At 42.8% G+C, this 25293-nt stretch overlaps 2 protein-coding genes and 1 pseudogene across 2 annotated transcripts; 1 reads left to right on the top strand and 2 right to left on the bottom strand.

The window, feature by feature from the left end:
• Positions 1–222: 222 nt before the first annotated feature.
• On the bottom strand, positions 223–17763 carry LOC101772822 (dnaJ homolog subfamily C GRV2). The gene is made up of 22 exons (XM_004983501.2): positions 17012–17763; positions 16218–16448; positions 16023–16110; positions 15450–15658; positions 15102–15203; positions 14970–15032; positions 11729–13936; positions 11101–11463; positions 10817–10957; positions 7616–8008; positions 7015–7506; positions 6532–6755; positions 6077–6421; positions 5658–5952; positions 4481–4927; positions 4050–4395; positions 3423–3766; positions 2874–3341; positions 2217–2341; positions 1527–1650; positions 991–1059; positions 223–850 (listed from the first exon to the last, which is right to left on the bottom strand). The coding sequence occupies exons 1-22, from the start codon at positions 17447–17449 to the stop codon at positions 623–625; spliced, it is 7743 nt and encodes a 2580-aa protein (XP_004983558.1). The 5' UTR covers positions 17450–17763; the 3' UTR covers positions 223–622.
• Positions 17764–18720: 957 nt separating this feature from the next.
• On the top strand, positions 18721–21235 carry LOC101756242 (annotated as a pseudogene).
• Positions 21236–24201: 2966 nt separating this feature from the next.
• On the bottom strand, positions 24202–25055 carry LOC101772420 (protein MKS1). Its single transcript, XM_004983500.1, has one exon. It carries the CDS (start codon positions 25053–25055, stop codon positions 24339–24341), a length of 717 nt encoding a protein of 238 aa, XP_004983557.1. The 3' UTR covers positions 24202–24338.
• Between the last annotated feature and the right edge of the window lie 238 nt (positions 25056–25293).

Raw genomic sequence — 25293 nt, 5'->3', positions numbered from 1 at the left:
CTCGGCAAGCAATATAACAAAATCCATGCGAAGAAAATGTTTGTCTGCACCTAGGAGCAACGTTTAAAACTACTACAATCGTATATGGTATATAATGGTACTAAAATCGGTCTCAGGCCGTGAGCTAAAAATAAAATTCCTTGGCACGAAGCTGGAGTAGAGCTCGCAAACAACAATAAAACTTTTAAAAGGGTTAACCAAGCCACACGTACACAATAAGCGTAGAACGGACAAAAATCATCCATCTTTCTTCCGTCGTGTCAAAATGACAAGCCAGTCATGTAAATCCATAAGAGAAGGTATCCACCCAGCCAAGAATCGATACACATTTCCGAGCTCGAGTATTCTATGGACATCTATGTTACAAAAAAAAGGAGCATATGCTTTACATGTGTACTAGGAACAACAAACGCAAAACCGACCCCTATGTAATGGAAAACTGTACATGCTATGTACTGAAATGCAGCCACTCATAAGCTGCTCTTTGGTGGGGTATGGAGGCGTGAACTGTATTTTGCTGCTGTAACGAGCCCAGTTATGGTGGCTTCACTCTACAAATGATACCAACTTCAAATGGACATATCTCCAAAAGGAACCATGATTAAGGAATTTGTTTGTCGTGCTACGAATGATGGTACGAATGCCGTCCACTAGGATTTGCAGGAGCTGTTGGGGGAGAGGGAGCTGAAGATGGTAGCCGGACCAATGCTGGCTGAGGCGGGGGTGCTGTAAGGGCATAGGTGAGTCTTGATGACGAACTCTCAATGAGCCCAGCAACTCCAGCAGCAGAGGATTGTGCGTTGGATGGGAGAAATAGATCATGCTTCTGGTCCTTGTAAGCACCCCATACCTACACAATAGGGAAATTGTTTATTCAGGCCACTATGTGTTGTCATTTTCCAATTGGTCAATCACTAGTCATGATCACAAATGCACTTTTACATTCCTAAGAATTTCAGTGTAACTGTGCTGCAGCAGGGAGTTACTTACATCAGAGGAATTCAGGACGTCAAGAACTCTAGCACAGTGTGCACCTTCTGTTGCAAAAGCATGAAGCACCTGTGTGAATCAAAAGAAAAAAAGAGTACCACTTGAGGCTGGTGCATCAGCAATTAAAAAACTGTCACAATTTGTATGCTCTGAAGACACTTCGTTTATTTTTTAAAATATATAGTGCCTACTTGCATGAAATATATATCCGTCCAATTCTTGTCTGAATACTTCATGAATTCTAAGTTTAAAACATTCCAGGCTAAGCAAAAAACGCTGGATGTACAATTTTTTACAAGTTATGGATACCCAAAACAAGAAAAAAAGGACATTATCTCAGTTGATTATATCATCTGCCTGCAGAACTTTCACAATTGATCTAATTTGTTTTTCTTTCTACAGAGTTCCAATTTTTTATTGCATCAATCTCATGTGAAGGTCAATCCATAAAAGTAAAGTCAGTGTACTATACTAATATGGAATTGAGCTGAAAGGAGTTAATTGCATCTCAAAGAAACAAAGAAGCTAACAGTCACCTCCACTGCCAAAACACGCCCAATTGAAGCCTCCGATTCATTCCACTTCATTTGATTACAGAGTCCCTGTCTTCCACCAGCACGCCAATCAAGAATACCAAGGAGTACTTCAACAAGACCAACCCTGTTTTGTTTCATTATGAAATACATAACAAAGATTAGTCACTGCAAGGCTTGATTCCAAGAAAGACTAGGTTGAGTGAATATATGGTAACAAACAATATTTTTTGCCACCTAGTGGCAAGGTGAAGCAATTTTTTGGACTACTGATATCCTTTCTTTTGCTTAAAAAGGCTTCAAAAAATGGCACAAACTGATTTGAATATGGAAAGAAGAGGTTAATACTTTTTCTATGTCAGCAGGAATAAAATCAACAAAATGGATTGCTTAAGTAACTCTATAACCAAGAAAAATTAGGCATGACCTGAGATACTACAGAATACTCTGAATTCCCATATTAAACTCGAATGATTTCACCCCCTCAAGGAAATTTGCAATTTTGACTGTTTCCCTTTATATGCATCTTTTACATGGCTATATAATGTACCAACATTTACAGCCGTTAAACTTCTCTTTCAAAAAAATCGAAATTCCATAGTTTTACAAATGTTCTTGACAGAAAGTTTTAGCTTTTAGGGCAATTTCACATGATATACACCAATAGCTATATAGGCATTTGGAACAGCTTACTTTAGCCCCTGTGCAACAAGTGCATCACGAGCTCGATTACCAGCACCAACTACACGCTTTAATGTCTCCAATGCCAGTATACTTCCACCTTGCCACCCAATTGCTTTCATAAGCAGTGGTACAACCTGCATGACAGTTCAAGCAAGAAAAGATTATGATGGAACAATGTGATCATACAGGATTCCTATTGAGTTCCCCTAAACAGTAGAGATAATTTATGGATTTCCACGATATCAAGTCAGGCATACTTAAAAAAGATGTAAGTACTGATAGTGTTCTAAAAGCACAAAGTGGCAGGGTGGCAATAGGCAAGCCAAGCCGATTTCTGAAACAGTGCTAATAGTCACTGTGGAAGTTGAGAGACATAACTCTGCAGTCAAACTGATAAAAGATGCCAGAAATCAAATCATCACATGAACAGGCTTAGATTGTAATCTGAATTCTGAGCACTACAGGTTCTAAACATTATAATTACTTTTCAAATCGCTGATTCTAGCATAAAAAAGCTTGATCACAGGAATCCTTTTAGGAGGAAATCAATTCACAAAAGCAGTCACACTGTTGTATAGACAAATCTAAAAAAACATTGTGCAAAAGATTGAACATGCCTTCCTAGAAAGAGTTACAACAACATAAAGAAGCTAAATAATTCGATACCTGAGGAGTTCCTGCACTTGTTGCTGCCATAGCTTCGGCACAAGTTGTGCTAGATGCAAGCTGATGTAGTACACGCAAACAACTAAGGCGAACACGTTCTTGTGGAGTCTGCACATTGGTTTCAGAGTGACCTGAATTGTCATGTTCACTAGGTTCTGCCTGCAATCCACTTGTGGCCTGCCCAGATGCCATAGTTTCCCTTCTTCCCTCATAGGCCATAGCTGCAACAAGTTTTGGAACATAACCTAGGTAACCGACATGGTCTGCAAGTGCCGGATGAACTCGTAGCAAGGAGACTAGTGCCGCGGACAGCAGCAAAGGAAGCTCTGGATCAACAGCATTTGCTTCATAATGTGTAGCAGCAACAGAGGAGACATACTGATCCAGCAGTCCTTCAAGGAATCTTTTAGGGTTTCTCAGTGGAAACTTGGGGTCCTTCAGGAAAAGTCTTACATAAATTCCACCAACCTGAAATTTGCAAAGCATAGCATCTTAGCCAAAGTAACAGAAATACATTATGCAGAAAAAAGGTTCTAGAAAACAAATTACCTGTGGTTCATCCTTCATTACATGCTGGCCAGATGCTTGTTCAGGTACATCCCAATCAACAACACGCCCTTTCATCTGCTCTTGGTAGAGGTCTGATGCCATGGTTGCCAACTGTGCAGAAAGAGAAGCTGCCATTGCAGGTGTCCACACCAGTTCAGGAGTTTCCGTTGTCTGTTCAAGAGATGAAACAACAGCTTCCCCAGGTCCATCTTTAATGGCAGAAACCAAACCATCAGGCAAGAATCTAGCAAGTGTGATTGCCACCCTGGGACCATGCATTGGTTGACCAACAAGTTTGCCCAATAAGGATGCAGCTGCAGCTCTTTGTTGCATAGGGATTTCCTCTACATAATATAAATTGAGTGATTAATATGCTTACATAATCAGATCTATAAGTCATCTGACAAATTAAACATGTAAAATAAAACCATGTGCGTAGAAGTTAAGTGAAGCAAAGTTTAAAAACATTAGAACTTTACTGGAGGTTGATGACCAAGATTTAATACATGCAGCAATTAATCACAGCTAGAGCGTGTAGACTGCTAGTATCATGCACATTATACAAAATAATGGAGATAAAGAAACATCTGCTTCTATAGTAGCAATATACTAAAGTAAAGATCAAACCTTCAAGTGGCAACATAAGTTCAAGAATGTAAACAACACCACCATGCTTGGCAGCAGCCCAGGCAAGCTCTGGAGTGCTGGCTAAAGAATACAGTACAGCAAGTGCTCCATCCCTGCAAGGAGGATTGCAATGGAGTATCTGAAATAGCAAAATGAGGCTCATCCTTTCTGCAACCATGGCCTCCAAACAAGGAGCATGCTTTGTCAACAGAGAAAGAACACTTAAACAGATTTGTGGGATGTTGCTTTCAGGAGGAACATGCAGCGCAAGGCATTCAAAAAGAGGAATCAGACGCTCCTTGGAAGTAAAAACAGCAGCCAGGCCTGGACTACTTGTCAGAAGATTCTGCAATAAAAAAGATATGGCATGCAATTCAGAAAATGTGCCTCACACAGAAAAGGTTAAGAAAGTACTATTTCAATAGAAGCACCTGTAGTGATGTTAGCCCACTTTGGAGGTTTGTAATAACTTTAGAATCTCCATCAGTCCCTGTACTTTGTTTTTCTGATGAATCATCCATTTTTCCTTCATCAGCAGAATCACCGACTTGGTAATTTTCAGAAGCAGATGTATCAACAAGTGAAACATGTTGATCAATCGTACTTTCCTCCAAATTAATGGAATTCCACTGTTGTACTAACTCTGCTATAAATTTAAGCAGAGCAATGCAAAATTCTTCCTGATCACTTATTTCAAAATCCGGCTGATTGTTGTAAACTCTCAAATATACATTACCAACATTCAATTCTTTTGATAAAGATTCATAGGTGAAAGATTGTGATTCTGTCAAATCGTATGAACCATCAGGGCCTTGACTAGCACGCTGCTGGTCAACAAATTTGAGCAGCTCACCTCTGGTGGAAGAATTCCATATGATCTGAAACAAAAGCAAAGTTTTTTGAGCTCAAAATTATCTGAATCTAAGAGCATTGGATTTTGTGAAATATTTTTTCCATAGTATTAGACAGGAAACAGCTTTTAATTGCACACAATTAGCCTATACACACCATCTATTGGAGAAGCGAATCATGTACACATGTACAGCCAAACAGAAGTTGATTGTAGCAAAATACTTGCATAAGGTGCCACAAGGAACAGAATAGTTGCTTGCTATGACAAGATATTAATTGATGACGCAAATAATGCACTACCGTTCTGAGAGTATCTGTGCATTCATACACAAACATGTGCTGCCAGTCTGTCAGAGTTACTATTAAACAAGGGGTAGGGAGATCTTGAGTATGAAACTGTCCTTGCTACATTTTTCAAGCTGGAAATAATTAATTATACCAACTCTAATTATAATTCCCAAAACTGAGTGTGCATGACCACACTCTTAAATCATATGCGCATGCGTGCATGTGCATTAGCAAATAATTAATTACATATGCACTCTGATTATAATTCCCCTAAACTGACTTAGTGTGCGTGACCATACACTCTTAAGCCGCTTGCGCATGAGTGCATGAGTATTAGCAAGTTGCTTAACATATTGCAGACCATGGTGACGACTAATATACAAAATGCATACATTTACACAATATATTTTTATATATTATAACACTATCGCAATGTTCTAGGCATAGCAATTAAAATAGAATCCTTACCTCAGGTGACTCTAAATTTGAATTTAGATTTGATAATAGCTCTTTAGGTGGGTGGTTTCTCAGCATGTCAGCAAGCTTTGGAGTAAGAAGTGCCTTTAGTGCATTGTATGCAGGTTTGTTAGATGGGCAACGTATCTCATCGCTACTGAGACCACAAAGCCTAGACAAAGCCTCAATTGCATGAACAGCATGCAAATTTTTAGCAATCTGCACCCTTGCCCCAACACCATGTGCCTCACTTGTCTCATTCTCTTCTGCTGTTGAATCGTATTGAAGCAGCAGGGGCAGTACATACCTGCAAGTATATTTCAATTAGATACATCAGAGACATCTGTTTTTCTCCTAATGTATATCATATTTCGATTTAGTTTCTAATTTCCACATTTATTGAAGAAGCAATAAGGATGGCAGGCAGTTACCATAAAAATCCAGCCCTTAGCAGAGCATCTTGCAACTCAGGTGTCACTGAAATATTAGCAGCTGTCAACAGCGCAGCATCCACAGCTGAGGGAACAAATTCAAGCTCTGTACAGTGCACAATGTCCTCAACAAGGCCACCAAACTTAAGAATCTCGACTCTTCCTGATTCAAACTGACTGAGAACGGAGAAGGTATGCATTATGTTGGTGACTATTCTTGCAGCTGGTTCATTTGCCAGTGTTGTGGGCTGAACAATGCACATACAGCGAGAAAGAAGTGTTGCCAACAAGGGAATACCACCATCTCGTATAAGTTCTTCTCCATTTAATGAAGAAGACACACATCTAACAGAACATTGCAACAAAAACATCAGATAATGGATATCCAATCTGAGTGAGCAGTATTTAAGAAAATGTTTGTATAAACTTAATAAATTGAGTCTCTATCAGCTTACGTCAGCCAAATTAGCTCCGAAGCAGCTATCAGAAGAGGCGCCCTATCGGATGAAAGAAAATTGCTGTCATCCTTATCTACAGTAACTGCATTTAGCAACATTGGATAACCAGCATATTTAAATGGTTCCAAGACATGTCCGTATCTCTTGTACAAGATGCATTGTGCCTTGAGCAAGAGTAGCAGTCTCCAGACTTGTGGTCCCTGTAATCCCTGCATACTTGCCTGCAAGTATACATGATAGATTCACAGTAAATAATCAACCATGTAAAAATATGCCTTAATGGGTCTCGCTGTTTTGCACATCACTACCATTTCGTAGGAAAAGGTGTTCAAAAGGTGCACAGAACAAATAATATTTTTGCCAGTTACTTCAACAAGTAGGATAAATCAAATAAACAGTGTAAGCAACAGAAGGAGAAAGCATGAAAAGATAGCATGCATCAATGACCAATAATAATTGACCATATGAACAAAGTTGCACCTGCAATCGCTCATAAGCCTTTTGCACAGCAACGAACTTCTCTCTCCCCTCAGGGTTCTTGTCTGGATGGTACTTTATTGCTAACTTCCGGTACTGGCGTTTAAGCTTCTCCTCATCGATGTTTTCAATTTTGTTTCCAGAATTAGCCACACTTAACTCAGATGACTGCTTGCTACAACCATTCTCACCAAGCACAAGATCATCAAGAGAAATCTCCAGTATCTTACAGGCTTCTTCTTCAGACAAATCCATTGGACGACGAGTTAACTCTTCGCGCCACATTACCAACAACGATTGCAAAAACTCCACGTGTTCAACAATGGGCCAGTTAGGAAACCTAATCTCATCACATAGGTTACGAAGGTAGTAACGATGACACCACATCTCATCTTTCAGATTCGGGTAAGTCACAGGTGGCATAGGAGCATAATCATACAATGAATGGCAATGCTGTGCCAACTTCTGAGGAAAATCACCGAGATGCTGCAGGACCTGCAAAAGGATATCAGATGAATAACATAACTAGAAAGGGGATTAAAAACTCAAGGCTTAAAAAGCAATTGTTTTAACAAATGACAATAAAGGGGTATAGGTAAAGGACCTGATGAATAAGGTTTTCTGCTCGCATCTTGTGAGTCCATATAATTTCTGGTGTGTCAGAATCAGACACCATTGCACCAGCAAAGGCAGAAGGGCCACTACGTTCTAAGACATACAGCAAAGATTCTGGGAGCAGTCCACCTAGTACACTACGCTTTGCCAAAGGCAAAGATGAAGATACTGCTGCCTCTTCACCACCATGAAAAGCTTGATGAGTATGTGTGGCCGAAAACAGTTGTGAAATTGATAGGAGATTTGAACCAGGATACGCTAATGCAAAGTAAAAGGCACCAGTACTATATAGGCGAATCATAGCTTTAGGGTTTCTTGTAACAATAGCCTTAAGCAATGAGGCAGCTGCTTCAACAATGCTTGGTTCCCCAGTAAGCATAACCTATACAATTTCAAATTGTATTTCTTGTCAGTGTCAATGAAATTATTGAAAAGAGAAATATATCTGAAAAACTGAAATAGAACATTGAAGTGCTGAATATTATCACAAATTAAAGGATGAATTTTACTGGTATAAACAAATAGTTTATCATAAAGACAACTGGCAAATGTATGTATTCTATTGCTGATGGCTATACTAACAGGTTTACTGAGTTACAATTCAGTAACTCAAAATATTTTGAGGAAATGTTTTCTTTTTCTCTAACACGCAGGAGATCTGCGTATCATTTCATTAAAAAGAAGAATAAAAGGTACAAAAGGCAGGGTTATGTATTCTGAGGAAATGTTACTTGTGTCAGCAGAGCTATTGGCTGCATTCTTTTTAGCTATTGGTATATAAATCTATTATCACTTTTATGCCGTGTTTATCTAATCCCCATAAGATTTTTTTGTTTGGCCAATGAAATTATTGGAAAGAAAGAGAAAAATATATCTCAAAAGTTGAAAAAGAATATTGAAGTGCTGAGTAAATAATCACAGATTAAAGCATGAGCTTTACTGGTATGAAGAATAGCTTACCATAAAGACAACTGTCAATTGTATGCATTACACTGCTGATGGATATACCAACAGGTTTAATAGGGAGTTACAATTTAGTAACTCTATATTGTGAGGAAATAAGCAGAGTTTAATGGCTGTATCTATTTTTTTAAGGTGTGGAGATGCTTCGGGGATATAGCCATAGTATGGCTAACCAAGTTTTGTTCAACCATATTTTTCGGTCGAACAAGATGCCAGAAGAGTGGAGGAGAAGTATACTGATACCAATATACAAGAATAAGAGAGATATTCAAAGTTGTACTAATTACCGAGGAATTAAGTTGATGAGCCATACTATGAAGCTATGGGAGAGTTATCGAGCATCCTTTGAGAAGGATAACACGGGTCTCTGTGAACCAATTTGGTTTCATGCTTGGAAGGTCAACCATGGAAGCTATTTTCTTAATAAGACAAGTTATGGAGCTGTATAGGGAAAAGAAGAAGGACCTACACATGGTTTTCATTGACTTGGAGAAGGCGTATGATAAAATACCAAGGAATGTTATGTGGTGGGCTTTGGACAAACATAAAGTCCCAACGAAGTATGTTGGACTAATTAAGGACATGTACAACAATGTTGTAACTAGAGTCCGAACAAGTGATGGCGACACAGATGACTTTCCGATTAGAATAGGACTGCATCAAGGGTCTGCATTGAGCCCTTATCTATTTGCCTTGGAGATGGATGAGGTAACAAGGGCCATTCAAGGGGATATCCCTTGGTGTATGCTCTTCGCGGATGATGTAGTGCTAGTTGATGAAAGTCAAGCAGGAGTAAATAGGAAACTGGAGTTGTGGCAGGAGACCCTAGAGTCAAAAGGTTTTAGACTCAGCAGAACTAAAACTAAATATATGAGATGTGACTTTGGCACTACTACACATGAGGAGGGAGATGTCAGTTTGGAAAGCCAAGTAGTGCCCAGGAAGGATACATTTCGATATTTGGGATCAATGCTACAACGAAATGGGGATATTGATGAGAATGTTAGTCATAGAATCAAAGCGGGGTGGATGAAGTGGCGCCAAGCATCAGGAATTTTATATGACAAGAGGGTACCATTGAAGCTAAAAGGCAAGTTTTATAGGACAATGATTAGACCTGCAATGCTGTATGGTGCAGAATGTTGGCCTACAAAAAGTCGACATGTCTAGCAGATAAGTATTACGGAAATGCATATGTTGCGTTGGATTTGTGGTCATACAAGAAGGGATCGAGTCCAGAATGAGGATATACGTGATAGGTTAGGGGTAGCACCAATTGAAGAAAAGCTTATCCAACACCGGCTAAGATGGTTTGGACATGTCCAACGAAGGTCTCCGGAGGCACCGGTGTGTAGTGGAACCCTAAGACATGACAGTAATGTGAAGAGAGGCAGAGGAAGATCAAAATTGACATGGGAAAAGGCAATAAAAGGAGATTTGAAGGGATGGAATATACCCAAAGATTTAGCCATGGATAGGAGTGCTTGAAAAACAGCTATTCATGTGCCCGAACCCTGATGTGGCTCTTGTTGGGTTTCAACTCTAGCCTATCCAACTTGCTTGGGATTGAAAGGCTACGTTGTTGTTGTTGTTGTTGTATATAAATCTACTCCCTCCATCCCAGAACATAGTTACGTTAAGGGTTCAATATTTGTCCCGAATATAGCTATGTTTAGAGTTCCAACCCCACCTTTTACATGTGAACTGACCAAGTTAAACCTCATTGTTTTATCTCCCCACGCCGCACACAGTCTCCCCAAAATCTGCCAAGGAATCTGGTGAGTGGATGTAAAAAATGAGACTGGAATTGTCCTTGGCGGTAAATAAGTGCCGCAAGGATTCTGGTCAATGGGATCATTTTGGCGCAAATGAACTGTTGTAGCGTATGCGTTCCTGCCATGCAAATGTATGAGCTGCAACTGAAATCTTTTTTAGTTTCATCGGCATGCAAATTGAGTGGCTCTGTTTTTCTGGTGGTGTATGGAAACAAAAACCGGCAGGCAGCGCTACTGACGCGGGATGCACGCGCCTGTAGATAAACATGATTAACTAAGGGCAGATTAGACCTTCCATCCTCCTCCTTAGTCTGTCAGAAAATCTCTAAATGCAGCTATATTTTGGGACAGAGGTAGTATTAGTTACAGTTACTTTTATATTGTGCTTATCTAGTCTCCATAATCCACTGGTGATAGAAATAGAAAACAAACACTTTGAAGCTAGAGCAAACCTGGGCCACATGAGGAAGGCATCTTGGACTTGACAATATACGTTTCACCCTAGGAGTTGGGGTTACTATTTCACCTGCGTCATCAAGATCAGAGTGTGCTGACGCCATACTGTGTAATATAGATAATGCAGCCTCCCCAACCTGTAAAAGAGAAATACATTTTGTGAGACAAAGAAAATGCATTTATGAGAGGAAAATTTGTGCTTGCTGGTGAAATAGCAGCATGATGTGTGTGTGTGCGAGTTTGCGGCCATGTGTCTGATCAAAAGATGCAGATTCAATACCTGAGTAGGAGTCAGGACAGGTACTCTAACAGAAAGTGCCCACCGTAGTTCCCGTATGTCACGTAACCTTTTCCAGTCAGACATACCAGAAGCCCAACATTTTGTTGTCCAGTCAATTGACTTCTTTGACCATAGCCTTCTTAATGCATCCTTTTCAAGTGGCCCAACTTGTGTGCCATCTTTATCAATGTACATCCACTCTTTTGAAGGTTCCATAAATGCGGTTGCTGCAATGAGGTTAGATTGCAAAGGAATAGCTGTCCGCTCAGATGTTTCATGCGCAACCGTGAGCAAATCAACAGCCAAAACACAGCCTCCAACCAAAACACATGCTTCAACGTTTGAAAGGTCATTCATCAAGGCCTACATAAAAGGAAAATAGAGGGAGAAGATTTATCAGCTTTCAACAGTATGTCATGACAGCAAAGCCATATTAGTCATGGTCCTTGGAAACCTTGTCCAAAGTTAACGCCATGTCCCAAAAGACTAAAGAGATTTATGGATTCTACTGTACAATATCAAGACGAAACCACATAAAGAAGCTTGTTGACATTTCCATATCTGGCATATCTTATGTCATCTTCTTACTATAAAATAAGAGAGGAAATGACAGTACAGAGCAAAAAACCTTTAAAAGTAGTAGCAGACGATGCCTCAATGCCCTATCATCTGTTCTGTCTAAGAGAACAGTAATATGTGCAGTGCCATCAAATGGTCCAATAACTTTATAATGTTGCTCATAAACTATGGCCATTGCTCTTGAACAGAGTTCTCTTACTGAAGACCCACCACCTCCACCAAAGCCATCTAACCTTCCCATGTCACACCAATCATCTGATGAACCTAGCTCATCAGGAACCGCACCATCCACAGTAAGGCCAATATCTGCGTCACACAAAAACCGATGGTATAGAGCTCTAAAAAAGGCAACAGGATCACGCAGTGGAAAATCTTGTGCTCGATAGTTACTCCCACTTTCAAGCAGCAGCCGCAAATAGTATTGCCCCACACAGACTTCTTTGAACAAGCTTGGGTAGCGAACTGAAAATTCAGCATAATTCCAAGAAATTCGAGGTAAGTTGTCACTACCACCAGCATCCTCAGTGACCGAACCTCCAGGGACAATGTCATCAGTTCTTTCTTTCTCGACGTCAAGGTTATGAACTTCAGCTTGCAATGCTTCCTTCAATTCCTGTCTGGTGCGCTCATTCCATATCAAATCTGCTCTGTTGTGATCTAGACTGAAAGCCCTCCAAAATCCATACCAATTGCACAGGAGCCTGCCAGATCCCACAGGAGTATTTTCCACCACAACTTGTGCAGGGACTGAAAAATCTGAATGCGATGAGCTGACAAGATTGCCATTGGCATTGGAGTCCACTAAATAAACATGTGAGTCCAGCTGTGGTGCCCCGATTTGATGATTATTTTCAGAAAGGGCCTCAGGTACAGAACCATGTGGAACCGACATTGCATGAGAAGGGTCAATGTTCATACCTGCCACTGGGGAGTGGGCGGAAGTGTACTGGCCAACATGCCTCTGATCGACATCTGCTCCTCCATAAGTACCCGCACTGGTGTGCCTGAAGAGTGCCCCATCATCAACACCATTGGAGGGTGTCCCCTGTTCTTGTGCTGCCATACTTTTACTGCCACGAGCCCTCCTCTGCTGAAGTATACGTTTCTGCCTTCTGCTTAATGGTGCTTCATCATACTGGCTCTGTGAATCTTCATCTGATCTTGTATGAAGATATGCAACAAGTCCAGGAGGAAGTATTCTTGACAGCAAATCAAGTGCAGGTTGATAAGAATCAGCCCAAAGAGCAACAAGTTGCCGACTAACATCACGCCGTTCACCAGCAGGAAAGAAAAAAGCATTTAGCAAATGCCTCAGAAGAGCACCATCTTTCAAGGCAGCATCACGCATGGACTCTGCTGCTATCGCATCTTCCTCAGCAATTGTACGCATAATAACAGAAATAGTCTCTCGCACACTTTCAGCTGGATGTGCAAATAATGCAAACAAACGACGACGCAAACCAGCAACTTGACGCAGTAGCTCAACAAATGTAGCATGCTGGGTTGTTTCACCATGGGGTTCACAAAGCATAGCTTCAAGGACTTCCACAACGGACAGAGATAACAATGGTGAAACTGATATAGGCTTCAACCTGTTAACAAGGATCGGAACATACATTGGGTGTGAGAACAGTACAGACTTTGCATGCATGTAGGTAGCATGGGATTCTCCCCTTGTATCCATTAACATGGATGCATCACCAGGACCACCACCAATTAGCATAGCTACAAGTCCAGAACCTTCAGCTGCCACTCCCTCAGAACCATTCCTAAGCAAACCCATTATTCTAGTAACAGCAGCAGGAAATGCCATCACATGCGATGCCACACTTCTTGATGTAAGTAGCCTGCGTAAGCAAGCAACAAAACCCATTATAGTTGCTGCTGCTTTTGGGGATGGAGGCGGAAGAGGATAAGCATCGATGGGAGCGCTATTTTGTGGGTGGTTCGGAAGAAGACTCATTAAGGCCACTAAGACCATTTCAGGTACTTCAATATTGACAGGCACTCCAGTATAAGGTACACATGCATTAAACTCCCTTATTCTACGCCACAATCTGATTTTTGCTCCAGGAACAGCGTCAGATGATGCTACAGCCTCTTTAGCAACTGCAGCTAAATGTTTTATGTGCATGGTAGCAGCTTCCATATCAACAGAACCATGATGGGGCATCTGATGATGGGCTACCCCACAAGGTGGATCTATCCGATGCCCAGGCATCGTTAACCTTGGTAGCACTGGAATTGCACACTGTCTCTGAAAATAATAAAGAGAAAGGAAATATGAGGCACGGAAACTGGTAAGCATGACAGAAAACTAGATCAATCCATGCTTAAGTCCAAGAAACTCAATGACACGAGTAAGATCAATCCAAATACTAAAATGAAGCTGCATAACAGTTAACACCATTTTGCAGAGCAGCAGGTCAAGATTCCACTGCTGATGTACAATTTGAAGTTATTATACAGATGATATACGGAAGACGTGATTATGTGAAAATGGCAATGTTCTACAGAGTACAGACACTAAATGGGAACACATATGGTCCTTCTCCAGGTATTTTGGTCATTGTACTTATGGAGCTTAGCTAGCATATAGGTGCTTGCAAATAAAGAGTTGCTTTAGGTGTCGCGCATACATTTGAAACTGTAATCTTCATTAACTTCATAAGTGTAACTGGATGATACAGATTGAATGCCGCCACAGGAGTAAAATGCACCTTAGATCTTAAACATGTGTAACCATGTCACTTGGGCTCCCAAACTTAAGAATTGCGTATTTTGATCCCTGAACTTACATAAGTGGGTCAATAAAAGGTCCAAATTCTATTTAATCAGTAACTGAAGATGACATACCACCTAAAGCTGAATCCTAGTTGAATTCCAACACAGCCATGCTACTTGAAACTTCTAGGGAAAAGGAAAATGGCTTCGGATTTTAAGTAAGCTTTCATGGAGCTGCACAACTTCTATAAGAGTTTTGTGGTTTAAATGCCAGTAAAGTATCACATGATCATTAGTCACCAATCATGTGCTTGGACCTTTCTTGACACACAATCACCTAAATGTGACTTAAGTTTGGGTAGCTAGGTGACACGTCCACACACGTTTAGGTGGCATGTGCCGCATTTCACCCCTGAACAGAATGTTTATTTTTGTTAAAATGCATTGCTTAGTTGTGCTGAAGATCTAAAGAACAGCTGCATGTTAATCACCTTAAATTTGGGTGTTAAATATACCAAGGCAGTATGACCTCAAGGGGAGCATCATTGAGAGAAAACAAATGATACCTGGGTTTGTAAAACATCAAGAACTGTTGCAAGTAGATTATCACGGGAAGTGCTTGCATATACCTGAGAGAAAATATAGAAGAATTAAATGGTATTCCTTGTAGTGGGATAGAGACCTGCATGCATACTTACATGAATCGAGCAGCCATCATTGAATTCAAATGCAAACATCTGCGGCTCTTCTGCAAATCGAACAAGGGCATTTACTGCTGAGAGAGGTCGGACAATGACAGCCTGAAAAGATAGTTCAATGAAAACAAGTAAGAACCTGACATGATGAAGAGCTGGGGATAATATGGCAAGCAATCTAGAAAAATCGAATTCAAGGGAGAAACCATTATGATGTATTGATGTGTAAACCCTTAACACTCAAAATTAACCACCATTTCTTGGTTTGCCAATGCCTAGAGGGGTGTAGGATGTCCATATTATAATAGAAAAGTTTAACAATTCATACAAAAACAAGGAGAAAATTTCTACCTCGTAGTTCTCTGGACGCCTTTCAACAAGTGAAGTGTTTGTAAGAACAAGCAGACGAGAAACAGAATCACCCTGCTCTCCAAGACCACCCCTTGGTCCAACACCCAAACCTAAGCTCTCAATACTAGCAGTGCCATGTGCAGCAGAACGTAATCTTGTTACTGACCATTCTCCATGTCGAGTTTCAGCAGCTCCAACTGCCTCCATAGCTGGGAAAGAAGTCCAGTAAATTAAAAATCAGAAGATCACAGTCACAGGCTCACAGGTAATAAACAAACTATCAGTGTGAGCTTTCAATCCTTTTATTATACGAGATACTCTGGGATCAGCGACATAGATAAATGCTGATTTTGTTGATCAATATGATGCTTGAAGGCGGTATTTTACCTCATTCAGTTCGTTTTATTTTTCAAGATCTTTTGTGCTACTAAAAAACATATGGAAGGAAAATCAGAAAGGAGACACTACCAGCATATAATGCTAAGAAAACAAATGTACCATCATCTCAATATCCAAATAGGTTCCCCAATAAAATACATGTTAGTTCTCCATCACTGGAGATACAGCGCCTACCTCTTTTTGCTATGAAGTCGGCCGCCTTCATTGACTGTGAATTGTCCACAGATAGTGATAATCCAATCATTAGCTTGGCAGTTTTTGTCTGAAAAAGATAGCTAACGTCAGGAAGTTGCATATAGAACTACAAAAAACCTATCATTGGGCAATATAAGATGGAACAAAAAAAAAAATGAGAACATAAGGGTGTACCAAATGAGATATAATTGCAGTGTTTGTAGTGCCTGAAGCAGCCATAAAAGCTTTTGACTTCCTACCATAAAGGGGGCATAGCACAAACCCTCCACCTTCAGTAGTCTTCCTCCCATAGCTATCCCCCAAGAAAATGATAGCAGGAGAACTCATATCTCTGAAGTCCAGGCACCAGCGCATTTCACCAGAAGCCTCAAGGAGCTCAACACCCACCGAAGTGACCTTAAGTTTCTACAGAATGTTCACATACAGCAACTAAAGTATCAGATATCAAAATTGTGATGGTTATACAACAATATGTTTCTTCAATACAGCGTTTTTTGTGAGTACATCATAGAAGATGTGCTCTGCAATCAGCTAGTTATCTACACCAATGAAGTGGCATACAATCATCTATTTCTTAGCGCATAGTGGCACAAATTGAATAGTAGCATTCGGTTTTCCAATTTTTCCTACAGTTAGATATATCACAAAAATTTGAGCAAGGATTATGATTGTGCAAATATGTGGATTATCTTCAGGAGTTCTGCTTGAACTGGTAGCTTCCTAAACTAGGTGTGCTGCTATGTGAGAATCTGAAGGAGGGAACAAACTCAATCAGTTAGGTTGGGTTGTTTACTAGATGAGATTGAGCATGGAAGCATAAACTGGTCAGCATAGAGTTGTACGATAAAATTACTTGCAGAAATTCAGCCTTGCACTGTTAATTTGTTGATCACAGTAGCACAACATAGTAGACAGTAGCGGGATGCGATGTGATAGCAAGGGAGGGTTCAGGAAGGGGGAGGGCTTACGAAGGGGGCCCACTCGTGGGTGCGTCGGCGGAGGTGGAGGACGGGGAAGTCGAGGGCGGGGTGGACCGGGCGGAGGCGATGGAGCTCGGTGAGGATCCCCGGGCGGAGCGGGGATGAGAAGCGCATGGGCTTGAACTTGCCGCGGCCATCGGAGCGGACGGCGAGCGTGAACTCGTCGGTGGCAGTGAGGGCCTCGGCCTTGTCGAACTCGGCGCCGGCGTCGTAGGAGTTGGTGAGGTTGAGCGTGGTGGGGTCGAGCGTGACGACGCCGGAGGAGGCGATGCACAGGATCCGGCGGTACCTTCCCCTCCACGAGTGCTTGACGACGAGGTACCGGGCGAGGTACTCGGGCTCCTCGGGAGGCCCGGCGGGGGCGACGGCGGGGGGGCCGGGCGAGGTGGCCGCCTCTGCGGCGGCGTGGCGGCTGGCGAAGTCCATGGTGGCTAGGCTCGGGCCGGCATTAGGTTTCCGCCACCAGGGTAGGGGAGGGGAGGAGTGGCGCGAGTGAGTCGCCCCCAGCGCGGCGACCGATCTCGAAGGGAGACGAGATCCCCCTGCTGCTGCTGCCTCGCCGGTCGCCGGAGGAGGGTGCTCGCCGGCGCTGCGGCCGGACAATCCGTTGCCGAGATTTTGTGCTGCGCGATGACTCGTGGTGCCTCGATTGATTGATCGATCGATCGGTTGGTTGGCTCCTTTTCCAAGATGTTTTATTGAAATTTTCTTTTGCGTTTCCAAGCTGTTTCTTGCTTCCGATCTCGATTTTTATTGTCTTCTGTCTACGTGGCCTTAATAACCAAGGCATCGCTCGTGGGGAGAGGGATCGTTCAGCAGAGGGCTTCCGTGTTTGGCTTCAGCACGAGTGAGTTTGAGTTATTTTCTTTTTCTTTTCAGCAAGAAAAGGGATAAAATCAAACAGATAGAACGAGTACGACTGTAAGACGGTACTGTCTGTTTTCCGGTCTTCTTAAACGATGCGGTAGTGCTTTTGCCTTTAGTTTCAAATAAAAAAACAAAACCGTCATGTATGTATTCGAATGCTACTTAAACTTGAACAAGAATACAAGATAGGGTATTCTTTAACTACAATTTTTCTAAAAAAATATTACCCACTTAAAATTTTTAAAATATTAGTTCTATACGTGTAAAATATTACTGGATGGAGTACACACTAATGTCCATAGATACGTAGTATGCTCATTATTACTGGTTATATATCTACTACTTATTACTAAAAAAATGAAAAGGGGACTTTTTTTCATACGTCTCCTTCCGCTCCGCTCCATGGCCCTCGCTCCAGGCGATTTGCGCCGTCCGCTCCACGGATCCCTCCTCCACCGTCCGCTCCTACGCGGTTTCGTCCGCCGAAAATCAATCGCGAGCCCTCCGATCCCTCCTCCTGCCCTCCACCATCCGCTTCCTCCTCCTGCGATCCCTTAGCTCCTGCCGCCTCTACTTCCCCACCACCCCCGCAGCCCCGTCCTTGCCAGCTCCCTTTCTCCACCCAAATCCTAACGTGGGTCCTCCTTCTCCCCGATGTACGCTGCTCGCACCTCCGTCCTCCATCCTCTCCACATTCACCTCTCCGCTCCGTCCATGGAGTTGCTCACCATCCTCCACATCAAGCCTGCCGCTCTCCCTCCTCATGCAGGGCTACGCCTCTCACGTCGGCGCGCCGCGGCAGAGGAAACACTCGCCTCTGCGGGCACACCATGGTGGAGACTCGTCGGAACTCTGCCACCGGGAAGCGCCCGTCCCCATCGTCGTCCTCCTCGTCCGTGCCTCCCCCGAAGAGGCCCAAGGTGAGAGCACCGGCCAACCGCGGATCGAAGAATCCCGCGTCGCCGCCTCCCGATTTGACCCACCGGCTAACCGATCTAAATTGTGACCCTAACCAGGCGGAGGCCCCGACGTCACCGACGGCGTCCGCGCCTAGGAGGGTCGAGGAGGATTCTACGGCTGTGGCCCCAGCGAGGAGCGCCGGTTCGGCGGAGGACGCGGCAGGGGTAGCAGCGCAGAAAGGTGCGGTCTTTGCGGGTGTTTCGGGTGCTAGGATTTGGTGCGATGGGTTTGGAATCGAGCTCATGGGGTTTTGATGCTTTGGTGCAGATCAAGGAGCGGATAAGCCAGCTGCTACGACGGCCGAGAGTTTTAAGAGGAGGAAGGAGCGGGAGCAACAGCAGCCTGCGGCGCCATGGGTGAAGCTGCTATCCTAGTGAGGGTTATCCGCCGTGGTCTCTAGTTCCTTCAGTCATCTTTTCTAGACCTACTTCTTCAATCATATGTAGTTGTTGCAATGTTGGATTATATTATATTCTTTGTTCTCATTGAATTGTGTCTATGTCAAAATATTTGATGCAGGGGCTGGAGCTCATCACGTCGGAGAATTTCATGTCGGTGTCAGTGATGCAGGCGGTAGCTTCTATCATGACCAACAAGTACAATGAGGGGTACACCGGCACAAGATACTACGGTGGGAATGAGTAAGGCCCTGTTCTATCAGTTGTCATTATTGGGATTGTTTCAGTGGAAACAGGCATGTTTGCAAGAGAAATCGAATTGTCATCTGCGTGAATCCATGGATAACCTGAATTGGTTGTTGTTTTGGTTTTCCTTGGTTGCAGATACATTGATATGACCGAATCCTTAGGTCAAAAACTGCTTTAGAGGCTTTCCGCTTGGTCAGCTCGTAATAACCAATGTTTACCTCTGAAGTGAATGTGCAACCTCTATCGGGTTCACCTGCCAACTTCCATGTACACACCGCCCTATTGAAGCCACATGAAAGGATCATGATCTTCCTCACGGTGAACATCTTTCTCATGGTTACCACGTACATGGATCTGGATTTTACTTTTATCTCCTTACTGTTTTTATCTAGAGGTAGCATATAAGCATGAATGTGTCATTTGTTGCTTGTTTTTGCAGATAGTTTAATATTTATGGTTGTTCCATTCTTGCATTGGAAGTTGCTATGCAAACTACGTGCTACCTTCGCACATGATTACATAATGCGTATATATAGTTTCCCATAATTCTTAGAAACGTTCATATATGCTACTGAAACTCCTGTTGCTCAAAGGTTCTACTTAACGTTTGCAGACTGATACTAAGAAGATTTTGGCAACTTCTATATTCTTTGAGACAATGCCCTACAGACTGGATGAAAGCACTGGCTTCATTAATTATGATCAGGTACTTTCCCTCCTTATTTCATATACTTTATATCATCCGCTTATTCAGATAATTTTGTCACTTTTACAGATGGCAGTAATGTGTTATTTCTTTTTTCATTTTTAGCCAAACAAGTTTCTTATCTAGGATATACTTTTTTCATCATTTCTCTTTCGATGGTAAAATTATTTCAACTTGAATCACCCTGACACCTTATCTGCTCCTACACTGCAATCAACCAAATAATTCCATCATATTTTGTGATTGACAGATATGCAACAAGCAGAAAGCAATACTTCTAGCAGACATGGCACATATCAGTGGGCTTGTTGCAGCTGGCATCATTCCATCTCCTTTTGATTATGCAGATATAGTGACTACCACTACTCACAAGTCACTCAGTGGGCCACGTGGAGCCATGATCTTTTACAGGAAGGGAGGAGTGAAAGAAATAAATAAGCAGGAAAATAGGCATGACTGGAGGAAAATAATAGACTATAGTAGCATAGGATGTTGAAGATGTTTCTTCTAATAAGTTCATGCTGTAGTACATTAGAAAAAGGAAGGACTAAGGTGTATCACTATACAGGTTATGTATGATTTTGAGGACAAGATCAATGCTGCCGTCTTTCCAGGTCCGTAAGGCGGGCCTCATAACCATACCATTACTGGCTTGGTTGTTGCGCTTAAGCAGGTTTGTGCCAGTTATGTTGTTTCATATTATCTTTAATTCATATTGTTTTCCTTTGTCTATGGCTCTCAGTGGTTGATTATATTTCAGGCAACTACCCCAGAGTACCGAGCTTATCAAGAGCAGGTTATCCTAACTCTGCTAGATTTGCACAAGTATGCTTACTTAATATGATGATTAGCTTGTTTACTGTTTGTATTAGTAGCAGCTTTTAGGAAAAGCAAGAAGGATGGACCCCTCTGACCTCTAAGGTAAGATCCCATTCTGCCTTGCATCAACAGAAATAAGTTCATGTTCCTTTGTGTATCTATGCTCCTTTGTGTATCTGCTCCAGGTTTCCAGTTCAATCTAATACATACTGAAGCTTTATTTCACTCCGCCCGCTGACCCCAACCACCAAGCACTATCATAGGAACGACCTCACCTCCAATTATTTTCTTGACAGCCATGGCCGGGTCGCCACCATTGACGCGCTCCGGGGCGGCACGAGCGAGACAGTACTTGATGGGCTGTGTCACGGAGGCCACTGCCATCGATGCGCTCCCATCGAGCGCGGCGGGAAGAGAGATTCCCATCTGAAATTAGAGGTCCGTATCATAGTGAAAAGCTAATTAATTTTGCTATATTCTTCTCCCTTCGATCTCTGTTGATTAATTGAGAAACACATTCCTCTTCAGTGTTCGTGAGTGAGTATATATTGTGAAGCCCAGTCCATGTTATTGGTTCGAAAACAGGTTCGTGCACGTTATTGGTTCACGTTGTCGAGCAATGCCCAATCCATTATTCACTTGTTTTTTCTGCTGATGCGGGGAGGTTCCTGATCAACAGATGGATGGGGATGCCGATGTGCCAGCACCATTGTTGCTACTGGTGACCTCAGCTTTCCCTCTTTCTCTTTTTCTAAGAAAATAGAGATGCCCAACAAAGAATGACTTTTACATTGCCTTTTGTCCTACACCTTTCTGCAAGGTTATGCAGGTCATCTCAAAGTAGCAGGAATTTCATCGTGCCACATCTTTTCCATGTTAACCTTGTTGCTTGCCCATGCTATCGTACTCCTCCTAACAGATTCCCTTGAATGACTAAATATGCACTCCTAGAAAGCATTTGCAGCTGCGCGTGCATGGTAAAGGGGACTGTTGTTTAGTCTATTAGCAACTTCCTGCATCTATCTGTCATTGACCGAGAAATACTAAAAATGGAGCACAAGAGCTGTAATTGAACCCAGGAGGTCAGGACCTGTTGAGATAGGAACACTCACCACTACGATAAACCTTGCTGAGTGCTTACTAGGGGCATGTAATTTTTTTCAAAGAGGTCTAATTAAGAGTCTTGTTGCTCATGTTGGTTCGGTAAGTTATGAGTACAGTTACTTACCAGATGATAGTATCAATATTCAATATGGAGGTTCACAATAGGAACATATGTTTAATGTTAATGATTTCTCTCACTATAGGTTAACTTCATAATTGTTTGAATATCAAGTTGATGTTATTTTATTTGATTATGATCTAAGCCCGTAGCAAAGCAAGTTTGGTTAGCTGGTGTTGCATCTATCTGTCTCCAGTTTGTGCTTATTTTTCAGCTGACTGTTCAAATGTAGTTGCTGAGCAAATCTATGAAAAGGACCACATCCTAGATTTATTTAAGCAACCCAACTGCTTGTTTCACTCATTCAGGCATTACTATTGTTGCACTGGCAGAGGTAAGTCAAGGTTTTTATCTTCTTATTTTCATTTCTTAATCATATCCATTTCATTCATTCCCTTCTAATCAATGCATACAAATTTCAACAACTGAATATTACGATATTGTTTCCTCAATGGACATAGTGTTACAATAACTGCAATCAAGATTTGTTCATTGCTTAACATACCTTTTTCAAACTTTCTCTGCAGTAATCCAATGGATGCACACGGGAAAGTTACATGGTAAACACAATGTAGTGTGTTTCAGCTCTTGGCAATCACGGACTTTGAAGCTTAGTGTTTTGCATTCTTAATCTGCGCTTTCAGTCATGTGAAACCCTTTTAAGACCATCAGACTAAGCTTAATCTCCATTAGACTAAAAAGATGAGATCTCAAGGAAATATAATTGTTTCTAATGTTTAGATGATGCTCTATTTTGCAGCTCCATGTATGGTATGGAAACTGGCAAAGTCAGAACTTTAGTTGAATTTTAGGTTACTTTAGTGGTGAACCATGATACTGCCTGGAAGACTGTACGGTTGAAATACTCAAGAATTGTGAACCTGTTGAAAATATCATTGTAGTTTTTGAATTATGTGTAGCATGCAAACTCCATTTAGAAAAATCCAATTGTAAATTGTTGTGTGACATTATGTACCATTCTAAACTGATTTTTATTGTGTGCATTATGTACCATTCTAAACTATCTATACTCATGATATCATTTTTTGTTTTGTCTGTAGCAACGCACGGGCACGATCCTAATTTATTTATAAAATGGTAACAAAATTAACTCGAGCTCTCACTGCACTGTCTGACAATGTCAAAAGAATGGGTGCTATGAGGAAATGGTGCCTTGCGAAACACAATTGACACACACGACTAGTGTAGTACCATGACCGCGTGAACGTCCTTCTAAAATATATATGCTGATATGTTCAAGTCAGTCTTTTGAAGGGTTCGAATAGCCAGGCCCTTTTGTAGAGTGGGAATGAGTTTAATCTTTAAAAAAAAGAGTAGTTTTCAAAAAAAAAGAGAGTGGAAATGATGGTTTCAGCAATATACTGTATCTATCAACGGTGTTAAAGTCTTATAAAGAGCCTGCAAACAGGTTATGGAAGCGGGGGCAGGTGAAGTACGGATGAAGTAGAAACTAGAAAGAGGCAAATTTTTAAGATGGGCCTGGCAATTTGAAATGCTCCTGAATCAGACATGGGCCGTTATCCTCGCTATTCGGCCACAAGGCCCAGCTCACAATCTGCGTGTGCATAATCACTCAATCAGCACAAGTGTACTTTGCTAAAAAAAACAGCACAAGTGTACTAGCAATTCAGTTTCACTGTACATGAACAAAACCAGTTCAAGTAAAGAACATTGATATATACACATGTGGTGTAACCCAAAATTCTCCAACCTATTTATTTACACTGCAAAATTCATCACCGTGAAAGTGGCAAGAGGTGGAACTAAAATAACAGAACTATTAAAGAATTACAAGGATTCCATGCAATATCAATTGATCACTAACTTCATTTTATTCCTAGCAGAAAAAAGAATGAACAAAGAGATGTGTAACTAGGCTACTTTCACATCCATGGCAACATCTCTCCTCTCTTTGTTTTCTCTACACGTTCGCGGGCAAGTAGATATCGATCATGGCTAGAAAAAAAAAAGATCAAGCAAAAATCAACCTCCGGTTATTGCACAATGGCATGGCAACGGCTCATGCATCGCTGCATCATCGCCTGATCCATGCACGGACTAGATCAAGCCTGCCTAATTATAGTCCGGAAACGTCCGCATCGCCTCCACCATCGACGGGGAGAACACGGCCCCACCGTTGATGCCACCGGCGCCGTTCACGTTCGCCGACATCACCGGGCCGAGCGCCGCGGCGTCGACCGGCGGGAACTGGCCGTAGAGCCCCCTTGGCGCGCAGAGCTGCTGCAGGCCTGACGCGTCGGGCGCGAACAGCGGGATGTCGGGCGGTGCCGGCGGCGGCGGCATCAGCTGCGAGTCCGCGTAGGGAGGCGGCGGCCCGGCGCCGTGGGCGTTGGCGCAGCTCTCGGACGAAGACGACGACGACTCGTCCTGCGCCGCGGCGGCGGTGGCGGCGGCGGCGGCCGAGCCCGCGGCCACGCGCGCCGCCGGGGGCGCGCCACGGGCGGGGCCGGGGCTGTCGAGGCCGGTGAGCTTCTGCACGATGGACATGAAGTCGCGAGGGTTGGTGCGGATCACCTTGGGCGAGTGCGTGTAGATGATCACCGGCTGCTGCTGCTGCGGCCGCGGCGCCGGCGCCGGGGGAGGCCGGTGGCTGGTGCTGGTGATGGCGGCGTTGGAGGACGACGACACGGAGGAGTTTGTGGAGGACGAGGAGGGCGGGGAGGCGGTGGCCTTGTGTATGCTGTGGGAGTCCCTGTGGACCTTGAACGCGGCGTGACGCGACCCGCCGGCGGCACCGGCGCCGGACTGCCGCGGCGATGTGGGGCTCATATGGGCAGTTGGCCAGTGGGTGGCTGGCGATGGGTGCCTGGGCGGGAGAGGGGGATCGGGGGAGCGCGTATAAATAGCAGAGGCCGGATGGGGAGGCGGTGGCGCAGCGCATGCCGGGATATTTCTGCTGATTTTCAACAATTTAATAAAATTTACCAGGACCTAAGTGCAATAGTGCATGTGTCTAAATATTTCTAAGGTTGTATTTAAATTCCTTAGGATGCATTTAATTTTCTTA

This window comes from Setaria italica, chromosome IX (genome assembly GCF_000263155.2).
Source record: "Setaria italica strain Yugu1 chromosome IX, Setaria_italica_v2.0, whole genome shotgun sequence".
Lineage (NCBI taxonomy): Eukaryota > Viridiplantae > Streptophyta > Magnoliopsida > Poales > Poaceae > Setaria > Setaria italica.
This window is presented reverse-complemented; position numbering and strand designations above follow the sequence as displayed.

What these genes read in the sequence shown, in the direction of transcription:
- LOC101772822 (XM_004983501.2), bottom strand. Translation starts at nt 17,449, where the DNA reads ATGGACTTCGCCAGCCGCCACGCCGCCGCAGAGGCGGCCACCTCGCCC. An exon ending in GGCGTCCAGAGAACTACGAG is followed by an intron (nt 15,204 to 15,449) that starts GTAGAAATTTTC and finishes CTATCTTTTCAG; the next exon opens with GCTGTCATTGTCCGACCTCT. An exon ending in AGGCTTATGAGCGATTGCAG is followed by an intron (nt 6,756 to 7,014) that starts GTGCAACTTTGT and finishes GTATACTTGCAG; the next exon opens with GCAAGTATGCAGGGATTACA.
- LOC101772420 (XM_004983500.1), bottom strand. Translation starts at nt 25,055, where the DNA reads ATGAGCCCCACATCGCCGCGGCAGTCCGGCGCCGGTGCCGCCGGCGGG.